Here is a 24,840-nt window from a genome sequence, read left to right as displayed (position 1 = left end):
GAGATGGACGAGGGTGGGGAAGTGATGAGTCAGATCATGCAGGGCCCTGGGGAGCCACAGGAAGGACTTCGGCGTTTACTCCAAGTAAGGTGGGAGCCATTGAAGGTTCTAAGCAGAGGAGGGCTGTGCTCTGACTCAGGTGTTCACAGGTGCCCTCTTGCTGCTGTGGGGAGAACTGACCTTTTTACCAGAAGTAGCTGAGGGAAACAGTGTCCTCCCTACCTCCCATATAACAGAGCTTTCCAAAGTCAAGGTGGTGGCCATGGGACCCAGTGAGAGGCAGCCCCAGGCCCGGTGAGGTTTCTGCTGTGTCTTGAAGGGCGCTTGACTGACATCTGCTTAGTTGCAAATCAAACCCCCTTTCCCAGAAATGCACTTCACTAATGGAAATAAAAGCACAACTACATTTTGGGCATGACGGATTTAATTTTTTCTTGTGGAGAAAAGGAGTACATCTTTCCAAACTGGACATCAAGGAATTGCTACACAGAAGAACCACATCCAGGATAGAAAGGACCAGCCAGAGCTCCTTCAGTAGTGTATTTCAGAATCATCAGGGAGGAGCCAGTAGCGGAATTACCATGTTAACACTGAGACCACATTGCACCCTTTGTTTTTCTAAATGGAGTAGGAGAGAAAGATGCTAAAATGTGATCTTGGGAGGAGTCCCCCAGTCCCCACAAAAAGAAGGAGAAAAAAAAAAACAGAACTCCAAACCGCTGTGGTCATGGCAATTTCCCATCAAAACTGCCCATGTAAACACAAGCTGCTAAAAGTGAATGTTAAGAAGGAAGGCACTGGTTCGTGGGTGATCCTGACTTCAATCCCCTGCAGCTGGAGAGGGGTTTTCCCACGGCCTTTGGTTTAATGTGTCTGTAAACTCAACAAACCTCCGTTCCCCTGAGGTAATCTGCAAAAACATCAGTTTCCAGTCCCCAGAGACCATTTCCAATTAAACCTCACCCCCAAAATCATTCAATGTAACATTTGCCTTATTTTGAGAAGAAACAAATGTTCCCTTATTATTCCCAGTCTTTGAGAGAATCCAGAGGCAGCTCTCTCGCTGCTACTTGAAGTTGAACTCTTGAAAAATCTTATGTAAACAGAAAGCTTAGGCCAGGTCAGGAGTAAGACACAGTCAAAGCTGTTTCTTGTCATGCAGGCGATTACAAGTTAGCTCCGCCCTATTCAAGACAATCTCATCCATTCCTTTTTTGACAGCAGTTTAGAGACAATTGGCCAACAAAACCAGCCTGGCCAACAAGATGAAACTCTATCTCTACTAAAAATGCAAAACGTAGCCAGGCGTGGTGGCAGATGCCTGTAGTCCCAGCTACTCAGGAGGCTGAGACAGGAGAATCGCTTGAACCCAGGAGGTGGAAGTTGCACTGAGCCCAGATCATGCCACTACCCTCCGGCCTGGGCGACAGAGCGACTCTCCGTCTTTTTTTTTTTTTTTTTTTTGAGACGTAGTCTCGCTCTGTCGCCCAGGCTGGAGTGCAGTGGCCGGATCTCAGCTCACAGCAAGCTCCGCCTCCCGGGTTTACGCCATTCTCCTGCCTCAGCCTCCCGAGTAGCTGGGACTACAGGTGCCCGCCACCACGCCCGGCTAGTTTTTTGTATTTTTTAGTAGAGACGGGGTTTCACCGTGTTAGCCAGGATGGTCTCGATCTCCTGACCTCGTGATCCACCCGTCTTGGCCTCCCAAAGTGCTGGGATTACAGGCTTGAGCCACCGCGCCCGGCGCGACTCTCCGTCTTAAACAAACAAAAACCTCAGCAGGCCATATTGCATCTTAAGAAGTCTTTTTGAAGCTGCTTTAGTTTGACTTTAGTGTTAAAGCAACTACAAATTTTTGACTCCCGCCCACATACTCAGATACCCTCACTTTGTGTGTTTATAGGATTTGTCCATTTCACCTCAGTCATCTAATTTGCTGGTATAAAGATACTCTCAGATGGGCGTGATGGTTCACGCCTGTAATCCCGGTGCTTTGGGAGGCCGAAGGAAGTGGATCACTTGAAATTAGTTTGAGACCAGCCTCACCAACATGGTGAAACCCCTTCTCTACTAAAAATACAAAAATTAGCTGGGTATGGTGGCATGTGCCTGTAATTCCAGCTACTCGGGCAGCTGAGGCAGGAGGATCGCTTGAACCCTGGAGATGGAGGTTGCAGTGAGCTGAGATTGTGCCACGGCACTCCAGCCTGGGCAACAGAGCGAGACTCTGTCTCAACAACAACAGAAACGATACCCTCACTCCAAAGTTCTAAGGGTAGCCTCTGGCATGAAGTAACTGGGGCTCCCTAGAAATAAATCTAAACTTGAACCAGGCTTTTCCCCTTACATACCCCAGGGAAGAGGCTGAGCTCATGAAAGCTGCAGGAAGTCATTTTGGCTGCAGGGGCTGGGAGAGCAGACACAGCCTCTGAAACAGACAGGGAGGTGAGAACATAAAACATCCGCTTAGCCATCCTAACAGTGCTGGTCCTGTTAAGGGGTGTTGGTTGGTGTTTGGGAGCTAAGAAAAGGTGCTGCGCCCCTAGGGTTTGGAATCTGATGGGCAGAAAGTGCCTCTAAACTGGAGGTCAAGATGTAAATCTTCAAACTGCACACATAACCTCTGAGCAGAAGCCCCCAGAGGTGGGGACCCCAGCTTCAGGGACTCCCCGGCACTGATCACAGCCCATCCCCCTCATTCACATAAGGGCCTGCCACTCTCAGGCTATCTACAAAGTACAAGCGGTGACAGCAAGTTACTCAATCCTACCTCCTCACCCCTTCTGCCCAACCCCCAGCATCCCTTAGAAGTGACCCCTAGTTTGAGGCTGTGGTGAGCTGTGATTGCACCACTGCACTCTAGGCTGGGCAACAGAGCGAGACCATCTCAAAAATAAAAAAAAGAAGCGACTCCTCCATTAGCAAAAATTGTCGGCCGGGCGGTGGCTCAAGCCTGTAATCCCAGCACTTTGGGAGGCCGAGACGGGCGGATCACGAGGTCAAGAGATTGAGACCATCCTGGCTAACATGGTGAAACCCCATCTCTACTAAAAATACAAAAAATTAGCTGGGCGTGGTGGTGGGTGCCTGTAGTCCCAGCTACTTGGCAGGCTGAGGCAGGAGAATGGCGTAAACCCGGGAGGCGGAGCTTGCAGTGAGCTGAGATCTGGCCACTGCACTCCAGCCTGGGCAACAGAGCGAGACTCCGTCTCAAAAAAAAAAAAAAGTATTGTCACATCCCTGGGCCCTGCCGATGACAAGGATTGGGAAATGGGCATTGGGTGTGGAAGGGCCCCCCTCAAGTCGGAGGAACCCAGGTGCGTACATCAGAAAGTTGCCGACAACTGCCTGCGGTGGCTGGGAACGTTGCTTCATTTCCTTTTCTAGCAGGATGTATGATTGGGCAAGAACTTGCTTAAAACACAACCAGCTAAACAGGGCCTAGGAGGGAGGACCCAGGCTCCTGGCTCTGAGGTTAATTAACTTCTGGCCGAAAGCCCAGAGCCGGAGTGCTAGGGGTTGGGCAAATCTCTGCCCTGTCTAATGTGGTCCATAGTTCCAGAATTCAATTCAGGATCAGAGATGTGGTGAACACAGCAAACACAGTGGCGGGTGATGTGGCTCTTGGGGGAAGCTTGGAAGGCACTTCTGGGGTCCCTGAAGCCGGGGTGTTGAGGGGATCTGACTCCTTGTCCCTTCTACAATGGGGAAAGGCCGCTTTAATGCTGCTTTTTGTAAGTAGAGGGTCTGCAGGGGTCAAAATCACCATCCCACCTTGGAATCCGGAAAGTTCGTGGGGGCAGGCTCAGAGACCAGCCTGCAGGACCTGAGAAAGAGGCGCCGCCTTCCCTGGACGAAGTCCAAGAACCCACACTGTGCGAGGAAGAAGATGAACCATCTTCCACCAGCTTGGAAATATCAGTCCTGCCCAACCCAGAAGAGACCTGGAAAATGGTTCTAAGCTAGAAGGCACCACGGATGCCCCTCCATCAGAAAGAGTGGGACGTGTCACCCACGGCCACCCTCCTTAACACACCCTGGAAAGCAGCAAGCTCATGCACGTCAATGTCCCCGGGCCCCTGCCTGCCATGCAGAGCTGAGTCCCCATGGTCTGTAGCCTCTCACCGGGGCTGCCTGAGCAACCTGGCAGCCACGGCGACATTGTGAAAGAATGAGCCATGCAGGAGTCGGGGGGCAGTTGACAGAAGGGAAGGGATTGCCCTGAGCTTGGAGATAACCATTGTGGCTCATGCCTCAATCACAGTCCCTGCCGAGGCAGGAGAGAGGAGGGTAGGGGGTTTGGGGACATCTCTAGCAGCTGCAGCTGCTGGGCTGGGGGGCTGGAGCATCCCCCACAGCCGGGCCTTTCCCGTTGCTGCCTGAGCTGGAGCTGGGTTCCAGGGACTCGTTCATCTTCTCGCAGATGACATCCACCAGGCGCTCGAAGACCTGCTTCACGTTGATGTTCTCCTTGGCGCTGGCTTCAAAGAACTCGAAACCTGGATGAATGTTAATGTGGGAACACGTGTAAGACCCCCGAGGGGCAGAGTCTCAGCTGTGGCATCACAGAAACCTGGCTTCTAAGCCTAGTTCTGCCCTTTATCCTGCTGTGGGACCTTGGCCATGCACCTTTGCTGCTCCAAGCCTCAGTTTGCTCATCTGTAAAATGGGAACAATGATCCTATCGATGATAAAAATCTGTGGCAGGCCAGGCGCAGGGGCTTATGCCTGTAATCCTAGCACTAAGGGAAGCTACGGTGGGAGGATCACTTGAGGCCAGGAGTTCAAGACCAGCCTGGGCAACAGAGCAAGGCCCTGTCTCTACAATACATTTTTTTAAAAAGTAGACAGGCGGCCAGGTGAGGTGGCTCACGCCTGTAATCCCAGCACTTTGGGAGGCCGAGGCAGGTGGATCATTTGAGGTCAGGAGTTCAAGACCAGCCTGACCAACATGATGAAACCCTGTCTCTATGAAAAATACAAAAAATTAGCTGGACATGGTAGCATGCGTCTGTAATCCCAGCTACTCGGGAGGCTGAGGCAGGAGAATTGCTCGAATCTGGGAGGCGGAGGTTACAGTGAGCTGAGATCACACCACTGCGCTCCAGCCTGGGCGACGGAGTGAGACACTATTTAAAATAAATAAAAAATAGATGGGCATGGTGGTGTTCACCTGCAGTCTCAGCTACTCGGAAGGCTGAGGCAGGAGAAGGGTTTCAGCCCAGGAGGTCAAGGCTGCAGTGAGCCATGATCAATTCAATGCACACCAGCCTGGGTGATGGAGCAAGACCCTGTCTCAAAAACAACAAAACAAAACCCTGCGGCTGCAGCCATGGTCTGGACAATCCTAAGAATCTCTCTGTCACAAGGCAGTGGCTGCAAGAGTGTAGGTGGGAGGGTACATGAAGAGTTCTGCTGCCCAGCAGCCATGGCAGTACCCACAGGTGGCTGTAGCTCGCCTTCCACTCAATTTCTGCTGCACAGAAAGGCATGGTCAGGAGACCCATCAAGTCACATTTTTCACTGCCTTTTTTTTTTTTTTTAAGAGAAACGGGCTCTTTCTATTGCTCAGGCCAGAGCGTAGTGGTGTGAACATGGCTCATTGCAGCCTCAACCTCCTGGGCTCAAGCAATCCTCCCGCCTTGGCCCCCTGGGTAGCTGTGACTATAGACGCACCCCACCACACCCGGCTAATTTAAAACATTTTTATTTTGTAGAGGTGGGGGGGGTGTCTCACTATGTTGTGCAGGTTGGTCTTGAACTGCTGGCCTGAAGCAATCCTCCCGCCTAGGCCTCCCAAAGTGCTGGGTTCATCAGCGTGAGCCACCGTGCTAAGCTTCCTGCATCCTTTTAAGGTTGCCTGAGGGTCTGCCTGAGAGGAGCTGTCCCTGAATCTCCAGGCAGCCCCACCTGCCACATCACTAAGGTAAGCCAGGAATTCAGACAAAAGCCTGCCACATTACACGTGGCCAAGAGTGAAGCGGGCCTGTCTTCTCTGTGCGTCATACTGCACTATAAAAATGGAATCATAATGAGTTAGGTGTGTAATTATCTGTTTATTATCTGTCTCCGCTACTAGAAAGCCGGCTCCAGGCAGGCAGGATTTCCGCCCATGGCTGCACCCAGCGCCTGAAACGGAGAGGGTGCTTAGAAACTGTCTGCTGAATGGTTGAATGAATGAGTGGGTAAATGAATGAATAGCAGAGGCAGGACATGAACTGAGATCTCCTACTGTGAGCCTAGAGATATCAAAGCCATCCCACTGTCTTCCTGGGCAGACCTGGTGTTTCCTTATCCACGTGTGGCCTTGCCTCATACAGTCTGTGTTCTTTATTTTTCTTTTTGTTGAGACGGAGTTTTGCTCTTGTTGCCCAGGCTGGAGTGCAATGGCACGATCTCGGCTTTCCGCAACCTCCGCCTCCCGGGTTCAAGCGATTCTCCAGCTTCAGCCTCCCAAGGAGCTAGGACTGCAGGTGTGCACCACCATGCCAGGCCAATCTTTGTATTTTCAGTAGAGATGGGTTTCACCATTTTGGCCAGGCTGGTATCGAACTCCTGACCTCAGATGATCCGCCCGCCTCAGCTTCCCAAAGTGCTGGGATTACGGGCATGAACCACCATGCCCGGCTTATTTTTCTGATATTAACCAGGCTTGGTGGTATGTGCATGTAGTCGCAACTACTCAGGAGGCCAAGGCAGGAGAATCACTTGAACCCAGGAGTTCAAGACCAGCCTGGGTATCACAGGGAGACCCTGTCTCTAAAATAAATAAAAAGTTTAAAAAGGAAAAGAAAAATTTTTTTTGATGTTATTCAATAAGAAATTTACTGTAGAAACTAGAAACTACAGAAAAGTATTGAGACAGCCTATAATCCCAGTACTTTGGGAGACTGAGGCAGGTAGATCACCTGAGCTCAGAAGTTTGAGACCAGCCTGGGCAACACAGCAAGACCCAGTCTCTAAAGAAAATATAAAAATTAAGGCTGGGCACGGTGGCTCAAGCCTGTAATCCCAGCACTTTGGGAGGCCGAGACGGGCGGATCATGAAGTCGGGAGATCGAGACCATCCTGGCTAACACGGTGAAACCCCGTCTCTACTAAAAAATACAAAAAACTAGCTGGGTGAGGTGGCGGCGCCTGTAGTCCCAGCTACTCGGGAGGCTGAGGCAGGAGAATGGTGTGAACCCGGGAGGCGGAGCTTGCAGTGAGCTGAGATCGCGCCACTGCACTCCAGCCTGGGTGACAGAGCAAGACTCCGTCTCAAAAAAAAAAAAATTAAGGCCGGTCATGGTGGTTCACGCCTGTAATACCAGGATTTTGGGAGGCCAAGGAGAGCAGACCACTTGAGGTCTGGAGTTCGAGACTAGCCTGGCCAATGTGATGAAACCCTGTCTCTACTAAAAATGCAAAAATTAGCTGGCCATGGTGGTGCACACCTGTGATCCCAGCTACTGAGGAGACTGAAGCAGCAGGATCACTTGAACCTGGGAGGTGGAGGTTGCAGTGAGCCGAGATTGCGCCATTGCACACCAGCCTGGGTGATAGAACAAGATGCTATCTCAAAAAAAAAAAAAAAAAAAAAAGTTGGCCGCACGCAGTGGCTCATGCCTGTAATCCCAGCATTTTGGGAGGCCAAGGCGGGCGGATCACGAGGTCAGGAGATTGAGACCATCCTGGCTAACATGGTGAAACCCCGTCTCCACTAAAAAATTTAGCCGGGCATGGTGGCGGGCATCTATACTCCCAGCTAATCGGGAGGCTGAGGCAGGAGAATCACTCCTGGGAGGTGGAGATTGCAGTGAGCCGAGATTGTGCCACTGCACTCCAGCCTGGGCAACACAGTGAGATTCCGTCTCAAAAAAAAAAAAAAAAAAATTGGGGGTGGCCAGGTTTGTTGGCTCACACCTGTAATCCCAGCACTTTGGGAGGCCAAGGTGGGCGGATCACAAGGTCAGGAGTTCGAGATCAGCCTGCCCGATATGGTGAAACCCCATCTCTACTAAAAATACAAAATTTAGCTTTGTGTGGTGGTGCGTGCCTGCAGTCCAAGCTATTCGGGAGGCTGAGGCAGAAGAATCGCTTGAACCTGGGAGGCGGAGGTTGCAGTGAGCCGAGATTATGCCACTGCACTCCAGCCTGGCAACAGAGCGAGACGCTGTCTCAAAAAATAAAAATAAACATAAATAAATATTAGCCAGGTGTGGTGGCATGCACCTGTAGTACCACCTACTTGGGAGGCTGAGGTGGGAGGACGACCTGAGTCAGAGAAATTGAGGCTGCAGTGAGCCGAGGTCATGCTATTGTACTCCAGCCTGGGCAACAGAATAAGACCCTGTCTCAAAACAAAAACACAAATCAATGTATGGAGATAGAGATAAAAGTCATTTGCAATCTCATCACTTAGAAACAATTACTATTGGTGTTTTGCTATTCAGCTTTCTAGTCTTTATTCATCTTTTTTTTTTGAGACAGAGTCTCCCTCTGTTGCCCTGGCTGGAGTGCAGGTGTATGATCGTAACTCACTGTGGCCTCGACTCTTGGGCCCACCTCAGTCGCCCAAGTAGCTGGAACTATAGGAGTGTGCCACCACACACAGCCAATTTTTGGTTTTTCATAGGGGTGGGGTTTCACCATGTTGCCCACGCTGGTCTCTAACTCCTAGACTCAAGTGATCCTTCTGCCTTGACCTCCCAAAGTGCAAGGATTACAGGAATGAGCCACCTTTAGTCTTTTTCTATATAAATATGTCATTGTTGGGGTTAGGTTTGTAAGGGATGTGTGTATGCACATGTATATGTGTCTGGCTTTTTTTCCTATAAAATTGGAATCAGGCCAGGCACGGTGGCTCATGCCTGTAATCCCAGCACTTCAGGAGGCTGAGGCAGTAGATCACCTGAGGTCAGGAGTCTGAGACCAGCCTGAGCAACATGGTGAATCCCCATCTCTACGAAAAATACAAAAGTAGCCAGGCGTGGTGGCGCATGTCAGTAATCCCAGCTATTCGGGAGGCTGAGGCAGGAGAATTGTTTGAACCTGGGAGGCAGAGGTTGTGGTGAGCCGAGATCGTGCCATTGCACTCCAGTCTGGGCAACAAGAACGAAACTCCATCTCAAAAAAAAAAGAAAAGAAAAAAAAAATTGGGATCAAATCCTGTCTCCTGCTTTGTACTCCAATCTTCTTTGTGTGTGTGTGTGTGTGTGAGAGAGAGAGATACAGGCTCACTTCATCACCCAGGCTGGAGTGCAGTGGCGCGACCTCAGCTCATTGCAACCTCCGCCTCCCGGGTTCAAATGATTCTCACACCTCAGCTTTCCAAGTAGCTGGGATTACAGGCATGGGCCACCACACCCAGCTAATTTTTGTATTTTTGGTAGAGATGGGGTTTTACCATGTTGGCCAGGCTGGTCTCCAACTCCTGACATCAACTCCTGACATCAAGTGATCTGCCCACCTCAGCCTCCCAAAGTGCTGGGATTACAGGCGTGAGCCACCGAAGCCGGCCTGTACTCCAATATTTTAAACATAGTAACAGAAAGTGAGAATCTCCCTTTACCCCGAGACCCCAGATATAATCTGTAAGTAGGTGTGGGAAACACTTCCAAGTATTTCAGCCCATGGTGGACATAACTAATTTTACCACTTCCAGGCTAACTGGGGATTCAGGACCCTGTCCCACAGAACAAAGACCCAGTTTCTCCAACAAAGCAATGGCAAGAATAAAAGGCAAAAGGGATAGCTCAGAGGTCAGCAAACCTCCTCTGTGAAGGGCCAGATGGTAAATTTTTTTTTTTTTTTTGAGACGGAGTCTCGCTCTGTCACCCAAGCTGGAGTGCAGTGGCCGGATCTCAGCTCACTGCAAGCTCCACCTCCCGGGTTCATGACATTCTCCTGCCTCAGCCTCCCTAGTAGCTGGGACTACAGGCGCCCGCCACCTCGCCCGACTAGTTTTTTGTATTTTTTTTTAGTAGAGACGGGGTTTCACCATGTTAGCCAGGATGGTCTCGATCTCCTGACCTTATGATCCGCCCGTCTCGGCCTCCCAAAGTGCTGGGATTACAGGTATTAGCCACCACGCCTGGCCAAACATTTCTTATTTCATTTTTTTTTTTTGAGATAAGGTCTTGCTCCGTTCCCCAGGTTGGCATACAGTGGTGCAATCTTGGTTCAATGCAACCTCTGTCTCCCAGGCTCAAGTGATCCTCCCACCTCAGCCTCCTGAGTAGCTGAGACTACAGGTGTGCGCCACCATGCCTAGCTAATTTTTGCATTTCTTTGTAGAGACGGGGTTTGCCATGTTGCCCAGGCTGGTCTCAAATTCCTGGGCTCAAGTGATGTACCCACCTTGCCCTCTCAATGTGCTGGGAGTATTCGAACATTTTTATCACAAAAAGTTATTATTTTCTTCCTTTTTTCAGACAGGGTCTCACTATATTGCCCAAGCTGGTCTCAAATTCTTGGCCTCAAGCAATCCTCCCAATTCAGTCTCCAGAGTAGCTGGGATTACAAGCACATGCCACCATTCCTGGCAAAAGTTATTTTTTAAAAAAAAGTATAGGCTGGGCCTATAGAAACCAACCAGGTGCAGTGGCTCCATCTCAAAAAAAAAAAAAAAGGTGTTAAGAACATCTACGGATTAAGCTGACAGATTTCTTGCCACGTGTCCAAAGAAATATATGTAAAGATGATTGCTGCAGCTGTATTTGTCAGAGGAAACGGCTAGAAATAATCTCCATGGCTGTCAACAGAGGAAAAGGTTAAGGAAACATGAAATGGAATAGTACACAGCCATGCAAAAGAATGAGCCAGCTCTAGGGCTGATGGAAAAGGATTTCTAGGATATATTATTTAGTAGAAAAATTCGAAGTACAGAGAAGGGTACAGACAGCAGGGAACATCTGTGTAAAACAAAAAAAGTAGCCAATGTGTTGTCAATGCCTGTGGGTGCTCAGGATATATCTGGAAAAAGATACAAGAACCAGAGAAGCTGGGAGACCAGAACTGGAGGTGGGGAGTAAGTTATTGCCTTAGTCTCTTCCTGTGCCTTCTGAATTTTGCACATAGAGTGCTGGCTTGGATGGGGCTTACGGGAAGGCTGGGGTTAAAAACTGATTGCAAGCATCAGTTACTTTCTTTCTTCTTCTTCTTCTTTTTTTTTTTTTTTTTTTTTTTTTGAGATAGAGTCTCCCTCCATTGTCCAGGCTGGACTGCAGAGGCGCAATATCGGCTCACTACAGCCTCCACTTCCCAGGTTCAAGCAATTCTTCTGCCTCAGCCTCCCAAGTAGCTGGGATTACAGGCGTCTACCACCAAGCCTGGCTAATTTTTTTGTATTTTTAGTAGACACAGGGTTTTGCCATGTTGGCCAGGCTGGTCTAGAACTCCTGGCCTCAGGTGATCTGCCCGCCTCAACATCCCAAACTGCTGGGATTTCAGGTGTGAGCCACCACGCCTGGCCACAAATAAAGTTTTATTGGCAAACAGTCACACCCATTCATTTATGCACTGTCTGTGGCTGCTGTCAAGCAGAGTTGAGTAGTTGCCATAGAGATGGTATGGCCAAAAATATTTACTATCTGGTCCTTTAAGAAAAGGTTTGCTGACCCCTGGACTAAAGGAAGCAGTCTTATCTACTATTCCACTGTTTGGTTTTTCTGCTTAGCCAGAGACCTTGCCATATCAAAACATAAAGAACAGCCGGGCACCATGGCTCATGCCTGCAATCCCAACACTTCGGGAGGCCGAGGCAGGTGAATCACCTGTCAGGGGTTCAAGACCAGCCTGGCCAACATGAAGAAACCCTGTCTCTACTAAAAAAAATACAAAATTAGCCGGGCATGGTGGTGCATGCCTGTAATCCTAGCTACTTGGGAGGCTGAGGCAGGAGAATCGCTTGAGCTGAGGAAGCGGAGGTTGCTGTGAGCTGAGATCGCGCCATTGCACTCCAGCCTGGGCAACAAGAGTGAAACTCCGTCTCAAAAAAAAAAAAAAAGACTCCATCTCAAACAAAAACAAAAACAAACCATAAAGAACATCCCGGCCGGGCGCAGTGGCTCACGCCTGTAATCCCAGTACTTTGGGAGGCCGAGGCGGGCAGATCACGAGGTCAGGAGATCAAGATCATCCTGCCTAACATGGTGAAACCCTGTCTGTACTAAAAATACAAAAAAAATTAGCCGGGCGTGTGGTGGGTGCCTGTAATCCCAGCTGCTCAGGAGGCTGAGGCGGGAGAATGGCGTGAACCCAGGAGGCGGAGCTTGCAGTGAGCTGAGATTGCACCACTACACTCCAGCCTGGGGGACAGAGCGAGACTCCCTCTCAAAAAAAAAAAAAAAAAAAAAAGAACATCCCCTTGGCCGGGTGGGGCGGGTGGCTCATGCCTGCAATGCTAGCACTTTGGGAAGCTGAGGAGGGAGGATCACTTGAAGCCAGGAGTTCGAGGCCAGCCTGGGCAACATAGCAAGACCATGTCTCTACACAAAATTAAAAAAAGGCCGGGCATGGTGGCTCACACTTGTAAATCCCAGCACTCTGGGAGGCTAAGGCAGGCGGATCACGAGGTCAGGAGATAAAGACCATCCTGGCTAACACGGTGAAACCTCGTCGTTACTAAAAATACAAAAAATTAGCTGGGCATGGTGGCATATGCCTGTAGTCCCAGCTACTTGGGAGGCTGAAGCAGGACAATTGCTTGAACCTGGGAGGTGGAGGCTGCAGTGAGCTGATATTGCACCACTGCACTCCAGTCTGGGTGACAGAGTGAGTCTCGAAAAAATAAAATAAACCTGGGAGGCGGAGCTTGCAGTGATCTGAGATCGCGCCACTGCACTCCAGCCTGGGCAACAGAGCGAGACTCCATTCCAAAAAAAAAAAAAAAGTAAATAATAATAATAAATAAATAACATCCCCATCCTTTTTCACGGCTGCATAGTATTCTACCATGTGAATATACTTTATGTACACTTGGTTCTCCCACTGTGAAACACTTGGTGGGGATCTGTAGGTTTCACTCCTACTAATACTACTGCTACACTCCACACACCACATCCCACATGGGTGAGGATATCGCTAGGATCAATTTCCAGAAATGGTTTTGCTGGGAGTTCCTGCGCATGGATCCCCTGCAATTAAACGGGACATGTGGCATATGCATGGGTATTTTCCTGGGCAGATCCTCAAAGGGTCAGTGACTGGGTTGGACCCTGAATCTGAGGATGGGGATGAGGGTTTGGTTCTGGGAGACCCAGGGCCTGTGGCCCAGGCTGGGTACTAACCAAGGTCATCGGCGAGCCTCCGGCCATCCTCGGCAGGCACGACACGTTCGTCCTCCAGGTCACACTTGTTCCCCACCAGGATGACCTGGGCGTTGTCCCAGGAGTAGGTCTTGATTTGCGTGGCCCTGCAGAGTTACCAGTCGTGAGTCATGAGCCAGGGGGTTAGGGATAAGAGGAGAGGGCAAAGATCAGGGGTCTGTGGTCAGCAAGCACTCACCAGTCCTGCACGGCGGCAAAGGATTCCTGATTGGCTACGTCATACATGAGCAGGAAGCCCATGGCTCCCCGGTAGTAGGCTGTGGTGATGGTGCGGTAGCGCTCCTGGCCCGCTGTGTCCTGGACAAATGACAGTGACAGTTGGCTGGGAACGACCTGTTTCCCAGTCCACCCCTGTCTGAGAGGGCCACTGCCCTGTGTTCACAGCACCAGTCTCATGGGGGAGACACAGAACTGCTTGTACAACCTCCGGTCTGATGGAGAATACACAGACCCTGCCCTCACAACCCCAGTCTGACAGGGGAGGCATGGATTCATTATCAAGGGACCTCCCCAGTCTGATGAGGGAGAGACCTGGGCTTGCTTGCCCTTGAGGGGTTCCAAGTCTCAGGGGTCAGTGGCCTCTCATAGATTTATGAGCCCCTCTGACCTCGTCTCTAAGAACCAACTTAACAACTGCAAATAAGAACCAACTGGGCCAGATGGTACCATCTTGACAGGACACCTTGGTACTCTCGCTACCATGATGATTGCCACCAGCGGCTAAGTTAGGAGAGGTGGCTGGGTGTGGCTCTGCAGACCAGGCCGGTTCAGTGGGGGTCCCAGGGGTCCCCTCTAAGAGATGGTACCCAAAACTCTTTCCCATTGGTCACCAGCGCCTGGGATCTTTCTCTTTCTCTCTTTCTTTTCTTTCCTTCTCTCTCTTTCTTTCTCTTTCTTTTCTTTCTTTCCTTCTCTCTTTCTTTCTCTTTCTCTTTCTTTCTTTCCTTTCTAGATGGGGTCTTGCCCTGTCATCCACGCTGGAGTGCAGTGGTGCAATCATAGCTCACTGCAGCCTCGAACTCCTGGGCTCAAGCAATCCTCTCGCCTCAGCCTCCTGAATAGCTGAGACTACAGGCTGAAGCTACCAGGCTGGGCTAATGTTTAAAGTTTTGGTAGAGATGAGATCTCGCTGTGTTGTCCAGGCTGGTCTGGAACTGCCAGGCTCAAGTGATCCTCCACCTTGGCCTCCCAAAGTGTTGGGATTACAGGCATGAGCCACCACGCTTAGTGTCACAAGTACTTCAAACATGTCTTAGGTTAGTATCATCTTCGCAATCAGACCCCCAGGAATAATACTGTCTCCCACCGGGCGCGGTGGCTCACGCCTCTAATCTCAGCACTTTGGGAGGCCAAGGCGGGTGGATCACAAGGTCAGGAGTTCAAGACCAGCCTGGCCAACAAGGTGAAACCCTGTCTCTATTAAAAGTATAAAAAAGTAGCCGAGTGTGGCGGCGTGCACCTATAATCCCAGCTACTCAGGAGACTGAGGCAGGAGAATCGCTTGAACCCAGGAGGCAGAGGTTGCAGTGAGCCAAGATCGTGCCATTTCACTCCAGCCTGGGCGACAAAGCAAGACTCCGTCTCCAGGAAGAAAAAAAGATATATATATACTGTCTCCCTCAGAGTCCCCCCAGCAAGGGCAGGGCATGTCCCCTCATCCTGATAAATTCGCCTAGCAGATAATTCCTCGGTACTCTTCACACCTACCCCAAGTGCACATCCCAATTCTGGGCTATTTCCCCTCACTTGAGAACCCTCCCCACAGCCAGAAGAACTGTCCAATGAGGCCGGGTGTGGTGGCTCATGCCTGTAATCCCAGCACTTTTGGAGGCCAAGGCTGGTGGATCACTTGAGGTCAGGAGTTTGAGACCAGCCTGGTCAACATGGTGAAACCCCGTTTCTATTAAAAATACAAAAATTGGCCGGGCGTGGTGGTGGGCACCTGTAATCCCAGCTTCTCGGGAGGCTGAGGCAGGAGAATCGCTTGAACCCAGGAGACGGAGTTGCAGTGAGCCGAGATCGCGCCACTGCCCTCCAGCCTGGGCAAAAGAGTGAGACTCTCCGTCTCAAAAAAAAAAAAAAAGAACCCTCCAATGAACTTTCCTGAAGGAACCCCACCCCCAACCCACAGCCAGCCTCCCAGCCTACCCAGATCTGCAGCTTGATCCTCTTGTCATGGCGGTAGACGGTCTTGACCTTGAAGTCAATGCCCACGGTGCTGACGAAGGCGGGCGTGAAGGAGTCGTCCGCATATCGGAACAGGAAGGAAGTCTTGCCCACGCTGCTGTTGCCTATCAGTAGCAGTTTGAACATATAGTCGAAGTTCTGATCTGCTGCATCCCGTGGGCCTGCCGGGGGGTCTCCAGCTGATGCCATCTTGGCACTAGCCTCCCGGGACAGGGAGACCTGAAATCCTCAGGGAGAGGAGATGGGCGTCCTGCATGGGAATCAAACACCAACAACAGCTCCTGTGGATGTACCAGGCCTGGATTCAAATCTCAGCTTGGCCACTTGGAGGCCAAAGTGATGCTGGATGCATTGCTTGCCCCCTCTAGACCTCAATGTCCTCTTCTGCAAAATGGGATGTTTCTCATAGTCCCTTCCTGAAAGAGTAGTTAGTTGTGAGCCTAAAATGAGTTTCTTTCTTCTCTTTTTTTAGAGACAAGATCTTGCTCTGTTGCCTGAGGCTGGAGCGCAGTGGCGTGATCATAGCTCACTGCAGTCTTGACCTCCTGGGCTCAAGCAATCCTCCTGCCTCAGCCTCCCAAGTAGCTGGGACTACAGACATGCCACCACGTCAGGCTAATTAAAAAAAAAAAAAAAATTGTAGAGATGGGGTCTCACTATGTTGCCCATGCTGGTTTCAAACTCCTCTGCTCAAGCAGTCCTCCTGCCTCAGCCTTCCAGTGTGCTAGGATTACAGGCATCAGCCATCACGCCTGACCTAAAATGTGTTTCTTTATTCATTCAACAAACGCTTCCTCCCTGCCAGGCCCTGTTCCCTGTGGAGATGCAGCTGGGACTAGGACAAGAAAAAGTCCATCCTCGGGTGGTCATGTTCCTTCCAGTGGGAAGGTATTAACACACATAACGGTCATTAGACAGTGCCTGGTATACAGCTGGGGCACAAAAACAGTGACTGCTGTTTAATCTTCACACCCTGTGGCGTAACTGAGTCTTTATTGGGGTGGAGGGTGGGGAGACCTTTCCTGTCTGGAAACCCAGAGGCCTAGCAAAGGGTTCAAGTGCAAGGCCCAGGGTAAGGGGCTCTGGCCGCTGCAGAACTAGATTCTGGAGAAGGCGCAGGTGTGGACTTCGCCCCCGCGCATCCACCTGGTGTGGCCCAGGTGTAAGCTGGAATGGGGAGGGGAGGGGAGGACCTGCCAGCTGGATAAGCTGGAGAGAGCCCCCGACTAAGGCTTGGGTGTTGACTTTGGCAGGTGTCAGCTACTGGGGCGCCTGCCCTCCCCTAACTCATGCCAAATACAGCCCCTTCTCTGAGTTCCAAGGGGAAGGGGTTTTCTACGTACCGGGCCCAGGTTTAAAGTCCAGTTCTACCCCCTAAATGGGTACTGCCATTTTCTATTTGTCAAAGGGGCCGGGCCTGTCTCCTGCCCAAGGCTGACTCACTCCAGCCCCAGTCCATGGAGGCAGGATTGAGAGTCCTTATATCCAAGGAAACCATCCCAGTCACTTAATTAACACAAACCCCACCACCACGACCACTGCCGCCCACCCCTGGTCTTTCCAGGCAATCTGTCCCATAGCTAGGCTCCTTGAATCTGCCCACACTCCAATATGCTGCTTCATCCGGGCCCATGATGCTCCCTCAACCCTCATAACCTCTCCCAGGCCTCAGTTTCCCCAGCTGTCTATGGCCGCTGCGGGAACCGCACAGAGAGGCTGCAGAAGGCCTGGATGCAGGCAGGGCAGAGGCAGAGAAAGCCCTGGCACAGCTATTTCTCAATCGCCTTTGGGGCTTTTTTCCATTTTAAACGAGGACCCAACCGGCTCCACCCCGTGTTCCAGGAGAACGAGTTTAAGGAGGGGAAGAGAAGAGGCAGGAAACCTTTCCCCACGCAGGGCAGGGCCGCAAGGCTGGGGCCCCCACCTCCCCCAGCCTCAGCTCACCTGTGTGGCAGTCGGTCCCGCCTCTTTCTAACCATCTGCCGACCCTCCCTCAAGCCTGGTCCTGGAGGGCGCGCCTCTGTCCCCCTTCACTATATTTGGGGCGCCCCAGCCAATGCAGGTGGACTCAGGAGCTTCCCCCATCACCATATGGTCCCAACGCCTGTCCCCAGCTGGGCTCTCTGCCCCGCCCGCGCCCCATAAGCGCTTCCCAAGTGCCCAGCTGGGTGGGGGCGAGGGCAGAGGCGTTCCCCGCAGCCCCGCCTTTGTTCCCCAGGCCCCCTACCCTCCTCCCGAACCCCTGTACCCCACAGACCTGCTCGAATACGGAGGGGCGGGGCAGGCTGCGCTCCTTCCCAGGGGTGACCTCGCGTAAGGGGCGCCGCCCGCAGGTATTCCGCCTTTGAACTCGCTGCGGCCTGGCCCTGGCCGCGACCCCGGCCCCGCAGCCGCCTAAGCCACCAGCCTGCAGCCACCCGGATCCCGCGCGGGCTCCGCCCAGGAGGCGGAGGAGGGGCCGTTCCCGGAGCGGGGGATGGGGGAGGACGGAGCGGGGCCGAGTCTTGGGCGGGGCTTACAGAAGGCGGGTGGGAGGGGCTGGAAGCTGCACCAAGCATCTAGAACCCGTCCTAGCCAAGCAACAGCTCATTTTCCCAACTGCGTGTAAAGAGCTCCTACTATACGCATGGCTGTTAAAAGCACGGAGTCTGGGGTCTGGTTCGAGTCCCAGCTCCACCACGTTCTAGTCTTGTGGCTTTGGACGCGTTACTTAACCTCTTTGAGCCTCAGTTTCCCCATCTGTCAAGTAGCTCATAGCAAGAGTACCCAACCTCACAGAGTTGTGGGAGGATTCTGATCTGAGTTAGTGTTTGTCAAGTGCAATGCCGGCCTTAAAGTAGGCTAGGCCAGGCGCGGTGGCCTCTAATAACAGCAGTTTGGGAGGCCGAGGCAGGAGAATCACTTGAGGCCAGGAATTTGAGACCAGCCTGAGTATCGTAAGGAGACCTCATCTCTACTAAAAATAACAAAAATTAGCCAGGTGTGGTGCCATGCGTCTGGAACCCCAGCTACTTGGGAGGCTGAGGCAGGAGGATTGCTGGAGAGATGGAGGCTGCAGTGAGCCTTGATTGCACCACAGCACTCCAGCCTGGGCAACAGAGCAAGATCCTGTTTCAGATAAATAAAAATAAATGAGGGCTGGGTGCGGTGGCTTATGCCTGTAATCCCAGCACTTTGGGAGGCCGAGGCAGGCGGATCACTTGAGGTCAGGAGTTTGAGACCAGCCTGGCCAACATAGTGAAACCTCGTCTCTACTGAAAACAAACAAACAAACAAACAAAAAACAAATATTAGGGGCTGGGCATGGTGGCTCACACCTGTAATCCCAGCAGTTTGGGAGGCTGAGGTGGTCAGATCACCTGAGGTGAGGAGTTCGAGACTAGCCTGGCCAACATGGAGAAACCCTGTCTCTACTAAAAAATACAAAATTAGCTGGGCATGGTGGTGCATGCCTGTAATTCTGGTTACTCGGGAGGCTGAGGCAGGAGAATCGCTTGAACCCGGAAGGCGGAGGTTGCGGTGAGCCGAGATCGCACCACTGTACTCTAGCCTAGACAACAGAGCAAGACTGTCTCAAAAAAACAATAATAATTTAAAAATAAATGAGGCTGGGCACGGTGTCTGATGCCTGTAATCCCGGTAGGCTAAGGCAGGAGGATTGCTTGATCTCAGGAGTTCAAGGCCAGCCTAGGCAACATAGAGATCCTGACTCTACAAAAAAAATTTTGAAAATTAGCTGTCCACAAAAAAAAAAAAAAAAGAAAAAAATTAGCTAGCCATGGGGGCACATACAAGTAGTCTTAGCCAAGAGTAACCAACCTCGCGTAGGGGGCGCCGCCTGCAGGGGTTCTGCCTTTGAACTCACTGCAGCCTGGCCCTGGCCGCGACCCCGGCCCTGAAGCCAGCGAAGCCAGCAGCCTGCAGCCACCCGGATCCCGCGCGGGCTCCGCCCAGGAGGCAGAGGAGGCTGAGGCAGAAGGATTGCTTGAACCTGGGAGAGAGCCTTCAGTAGGTTATGATTGTGCCACTGCACTCCAGCCTGGGCGACGGGGCAAGACTTTATCTCTAACAAAAGAAAGTTAAAGTGGGTTGGATCCCTTTGTGAAATACCCAGGCTTTGCTGGTGTTGGAGTCCCAGCTACTCCACCTTACTCAATTTGCTGAACTTCTCTGAGCCCCCACTGCCTCACGGGAACAAAAGTAGCTGCCTCAAGAGCTTGTCACATGGATGAATGGGGATGAAGTGCATCAGTTAGGAAGAGCTGGGTTATGCTTAGTAACAAGCACCCCCAAAGACTTCATGGCCCCAACAGCTAAGGTTTGGTTCCCACGATGGTTGTTTTGTGAAGGGAAAATGAAGCAAATTATGCACTGTTTTGTAACACTTCTACTTGGAAGGGACACATGCCACCTCTGCTCACATTTCATTGGCCAAAGCAAGTCACATGGCCATCCCCAATGTCAGTAGAGTGGGAAATAGGATTGTCCTCTAGGATCAGAACCATCTGGACCTGGTGGCATGTGCCCGTAGTCCCAGCTACTTTGGAGGCTGAGGTGGGAGGATTGCTTGAGTCCAGGAGTTGGAGGCTGCAGTGAGCTATCATCATGCCACTTTACTCCAGCTTCAGTGACAGAGCCAGACCCTGTCAAAAAACAAAACAAAACAGGCTGGATGCAGTGGCTCACGCCTGTAATCTCAGCCCTTTGGGAGGTTGAAGTGGGCAGATGGCCTGAGGTCAGGAATTCAAGGCCAGCCTGGCCAGCACGGTGAAACTCCGTCTCTACTAAAAATACAAAAATTAGCTGGGCGTGGTGGCAGGTGTCTGTAATCCCAGCTACTCAGGAAGCTGAGGCAGAATACTCGCTTGAACCTGGGAGGCGGAGGTTGCAGGGAGCTGAGATCGCGCCATTGCACTCCAAACTGGGCAACAGAGTGAGACTGTCTCAAAAAAAAGACAAAACAGCCAGAAGCGGTGGCTCATGCCTGCAATCCTAGCACTTTGAGAGGCCAAGGTGGGCGGATCATCTGAGGTTGGGAGTTCGAGACCAGCCTGACCAACATGGAGAAACCCAGTCTCTAGTAAAAATACAAAAAATTAGCCAGGCATGGTGGCACATGCCTGTAATCCCAGCTACTCAGGAGGCTGAGGCAGGAGAATCACTTGAACCCAGAGGCAGAGATTGCAGTGAGCTGAGATCGCATCACTGCACTCCAGCCTGGGCAACAAGAGTGAAACTCTGTCTCAAAACAAAGCAAAACAAAACAAATAATACATGATATGTCAGTGGTTAACAACATGTCTGGTATACAGCAGGTGCTCAATAAATGGGCATCATTATAGGAGAGGCTTACAGGCTAAAATGGCTGATACTCCAAGTCATCATGCTTCATGAATGGGGAACCTGAGGCCCCTGGCTCCACCCTTGCCTGCCCCTCCCCCTGCTTCTCATGGGGGTGAAAAAAGAGACAGCAGCCATTTCTGAAGAAGCATTTATTAGCATGCAGGGCCCATGCTACAGGCTCCTTATTTCCAGGGCAAGGCCGGCAAGACAGAGCCCATTACTCAGGACGCAGCCCAGATTGCAAAGAGAGGACAGCCCATGGTAGCGGAAGAAATTCTGGCGGAGAGCACTGTATTTGGGGTCCTTCTCTCGCAGCTGGCGGTAGGGATCGGGACCCTGGTGGCTGCCTGGTACCTCCCCACCCAGGCCTCGCTCCTTCTCCACGGTTTGCAGGGCCCACATGGCAGCTGTGGTGCGGGGCTCCAGCCAGCGCGCGTTGACAGTGGCCAGCGTGAGGCTCAGGAACAGCAGGTAAAGCTGGCAGGGACAGCAGAAGAGAAGGTGAGCCATGCCTGGGAGGTCAGACGGGCCCTAGGGAGGGGCTTTCTGTATCCTCAGCAGCACAGGGGTGGGGGTGGGGACAGCACTGGATCAAAAATCCTGCCTCCCCCTCTTTCCTTGAACCCAGACTGAGGGACCCAAAGCAGAGTTCCAGCTCTTCTACTCTGAAACTGATCGCTCTGAAGAAAAAGCTCTATCCCCACCTCCTCTATTCCCCCCAAAACCTCCCAAGCCTCCTCTCTTCTGATACTCAGCCTGAAAGTCCCCAGGGCAGGATCTCCTTCCTCAGTGGCCACAGCCCAGACCCCAGAAGCTGACATTGGACCCACAGAGAGTGAATAAAAAAGTCTTTGAGTGGCTGGGCACAGTGGCTCATGCCTATAGTCCCAGTGCTTTGGGAGGCTGAGGTGGGTGGATCACTTGAGGCCAGGAGTTCAAGACCAGTCTGGGCAACATGGGCAAAACCCCATCTCTACTAAAAATACAAAAATGAGCCAGGTGTGGGGGCTGTACCCCTGTAATCCAAGCTACTCAGGAGGCTGAGACATGAGAATTGCTTGAACCTGGGAGGGAGAGGTTGCAGTGAGCCGAGATTGCACCACTGCACTGCAACCTGGATGACAGAACAAGACCCTGTCTCAAAAACAAACAAAACAAAACAAAAAGTCTTTGAGGCCAGGTGCGGTGGCTCACGCCTGTAATCCCAGCACTTTGGGAGGCAGAGACGGGCGGATCACGAGGTCAGGAGATCGAGACCATCCTGGCTAAAAGGGTGAAACCCCGTCTCTACTAAAAATACAAAAAAGTAGCCAGGTGAGGCGGCGGGCGCCTGTAGTCCCAGCTACTCGGGAGGCTGAGGCAGGAGAATGGCCTGAACCCGGGAGGCAGAGCTTGCAGTGAGCTGAGATCTGGCCACTGCACTCCAGCCTGGGCAACAGAGCAAGACTCCGTCTCAAAAAAAAAAAAAAAAAAAAAAAAAAGTCTTTGAAGGCAGGCATGGTGGCTCAAGCCTGTAATCTGTAATCCCGGTGCTTCTAGAGATAGGAGTGGGAGCATCCCTTGAGGCCAGGAGTTCAAGACCAGCCTGAACAACAACACAGCAAGACCCTCATCTCATTTTTTTTTCTTTTTTCTGAGACTGAGTTTCACTCTTGTTGCCCAGGCTGGAGTGCAATGGCATGACCTCGGCTCACTGCAATCTCCACTTCCCGGATTCAAGTGATTCTCCTGCCTCAGCCTCCCAAATAGCTGGGATTACAGGTGCACGCTACCCAGTTAATTTTTGTAGTTTACTTAGTAAAGATGGGGTTTCACCATGTTGGCCAGGATGGTCTCAATCTCCTGACCTCGTGATCCGCCCACCTCGGCCTCCCAAAATGCTGGGATTACAGGCATAAGCCACTGTACCCAGTCTCCCTATTTTTTTTAGTTAAGAAAAATGTTTTTGCCATTCTCACATTGCTATAATTCCATCTCTATTTTTTTTAAGTATTTGAATAACTTCTGAGCCTGTTTCATTAAAATAAATAAATAAAAGAAAGAAAAAAAAGTCTGTGAAGTTCTAATTACCCATAATCCCCTCCTGTCTCTATGAGATTATTCTTGAAACACCTGTCAGATCTCACTTGCCCACATTTATGGAACATAACGCAGGTAAGGGAAGGCCAGAGTAGAGAAATTTGAGATGCAGAGATAGTTTCTTGCCTTGTGGCCAGAAAAATGTGTGGAAGGCGGTAGGAAACCGTAAATTCCTGGTTGGGCTGGTTTTTAAACAATAAACTGGGGTCAATGTACCAGCTCAGCTGAGTCACCACAGCTTGGCAGCAGGCCCAGCCAGCGGGAGGAGAGGGAACAGCAGCTAGCGGGGAGATGCTGGGGGATAGACAGGGCTGCTGGGGACTGTTGTACAGGCTGTGCACTGCTCAAGGGTATCCAGAGCCCAGCTTTGTATCTACCAGGAAGAAGGGGCTCCCCTCCTCTCCCCTCTCCTCCCCTCCCATCCCCTCCCCTCTCCTTTCCTCTCCTCTCCTCTCTTTTCCTTTCCTTTTTTTTTGAGACGGAGTCTTGTTTTGTCACCCAGGCTGGATTGCAGTGGCGTGATTTTGACTCGCTGCAACCTCTGCCTCCTGGGTTCAAGCAATTCTCCTGCCTCAGCCTCCTGAGTAGCTGGGATTACAGGTGCACACCACCATGCCTGGCTAATTTTTTTGTATTTTTAGTAGAGACGGGGTTTCACCATGTTGGTCAGGCTGGTCTTGAACTCCTGACCTCGTGATCCACCCACCTCGGCCTCCCAAAGTGCTGGGATTACAGGCGTGAGCCACCATGCCTGGACTTTTTTTTTTTTTTTTTTCCCCTGGAAAAGGTGTAGCCATAGGCGCTCATTGGGGTCCTGGGAATAAGTCTCCAGAGGGCAGTGGCACTCAAAGTCACGTACCTGGCTGGCCTCCCAGAATGTGAGCTGAGCCCAGGCATGCTGTGAAGCCAAGATGCAGAGGTTGATGAAGGCACAGCCCATGGAGATGTGGAAGTAGAAGGGGAAGAGTTTGCTCTGCGCTAGTCCGAAGGTATGTCGGGGAAGGCCTCGGAAAAGCAGGAAGCCTGCAGGATATGGGGACCACAGGGGTGTTAGAGCACTTACCGCCCTCTTATTTCTGTCCCCACCCCAGGTACCCATGACATCCAAGCTGAAGGTCCCTACCTGAGACGAAGGTCACCCACATTTGCATGCCCCAGGCACCTGACAAGACCAGTAGATGGACCATCTTAATCAGGCCTCCTAGGTTCCCGCCTTCCTCCATCTTGCAGTCCTGGGAAGGAGGCACCGGGTGGCTCAGAACTTTACCTTTGCCTCGTGCGTGGCCTTCAGACCCTGTGAACCCGCTCGGGGACAGGGTTACGGCCAATCCAGCAGAGATTCTGGCAAAGCAGCCCAGGAATGAGAGTGAGAAAGGCCCAAAGAAGTCAAGGCCCAAAAACAATCCTCGACCCCATCTCTCCAAATGTCAGCCCTCAAGCTCTCAGGCTCTCTGGACCTCAATCTCCATGCCACTTCAGAGGCCCCCAAATTTCAGCCCCAGCAGCTCCAGCTCATAGCCCTAGGTCTTCAGAGATCACTCCACTAATTCCCAAACATCACCCCAGGGATCCAGTTCTGACATCCAAGACCACTTTTCTCATAAAATAATCCCAGATATTAGGTGAAGATCCCCAAAACCCAGAGGAAACCCCAAATCTCATCCCGAGGACACCGATCCCACCGTTAGGAACCAAGACCTCAACCCACAGCACCCGGATTCCGAGAACAGAGGCGTCGGGGCCAAATGGGCTGAATTCGGTACCTCACTCCCACGCCCCCGGGTGGACAGCGACCCTCCTCCGCCGCGTCCCCTCGTGGGTTTCCCCCAAGAATTCGTCCCGCCTGCCAGCTGAGCCTGAAACCAATCGGATCGTAGATCTGCACCTTTCTATCCCGCCCTCTTGGGTATTGACTAATCGT

At 51.6% G+C, this 24,840-nt stretch overlaps 2 protein-coding genes across 8 annotated transcripts; both read right to left on the bottom strand.

Annotated features, from left to right (window-relative positions):
* Positions 1 to 406: 406 nt before the first annotated feature.
* Positions 407 to 17,953, bottom strand: RAB3D (RAB3D, member RAS oncogene family). Of its 2 annotated transcripts, none has more exons than XM_037992143.2 (5): positions 17,755 to 17,953; positions 15,459 to 15,778; positions 13,489 to 13,607; positions 13,272 to 13,396; positions 407 to 4,499 (listed from the first exon to the last, which is right to left on the bottom strand). In XM_037992143.2, exons 2-5 carry the CDS (start codon positions 15,684 to 15,686, stop codon positions 4,312 to 4,314), a joined length of 660 nt encoding a protein of 219 aa, XP_037848071.1. In that variant the 5' UTR covers positions 15,687 to 15,778; positions 17,755 to 17,953; the 3' UTR covers positions 407 to 4,311. The 2 variants fall into 2 exon arrangements, with proteins under 2 accessions (XP_037848071.1, XP_007993482.1); XM_007995291.3 differs by having other exon boundaries at positions 15,459 to 15,747.
* Positions 17,954 to 20,972: 3,019 nt separating this feature from the next.
* TMEM205 (transmembrane protein 205) lies at positions 20,973 to 24,793 on the bottom strand. 6 transcript variants are annotated; one of them, XM_007995303.3, is made up of 4 exons: positions 24,683 to 24,793; positions 24,043 to 24,151; positions 23,779 to 23,942; positions 20,973 to 21,317 (listed from the first exon to the last, which is right to left on the bottom strand). In XM_007995303.3, exons 2-4 carry the CDS (start codon positions 24,140 to 24,142, stop codon positions 21,012 to 21,014), a joined length of 570 nt encoding a protein of 189 aa, XP_007993494.2. In that variant the 5' UTR covers positions 24,143 to 24,151; positions 24,683 to 24,793; the 3' UTR covers positions 20,973 to 21,011. The 6 variants fall into 6 exon arrangements, with proteins under 6 accessions (XP_007993494.2, XP_007993495.2, XP_037848067.1 ...); XM_007995304.3 differs by having other exon boundaries at positions 24,043 to 24,260; positions 24,683 to 24,785; XM_037992139.2 differs by having other exon boundaries at positions 24,043 to 24,260; positions 24,602 to 24,744.
* Positions 24,794 to 24,840: the final 47 nt, after the last annotated feature.

Source organism: Chlorocebus sabaeus, chromosome 6 (assembly GCF_047675955.1).
Source record: "Chlorocebus sabaeus isolate Y175 chromosome 6, mChlSab1.0.hap1, whole genome shotgun sequence".
Lineage (NCBI taxonomy): Eukaryota > Metazoa > Chordata > Mammalia > Primates > Cercopithecidae > Chlorocebus > Chlorocebus sabaeus.
The sequence above is the reverse complement of the archived record's forward strand: the minus strand, read 5'-3'. Positions and strand labels throughout refer to the sequence as shown.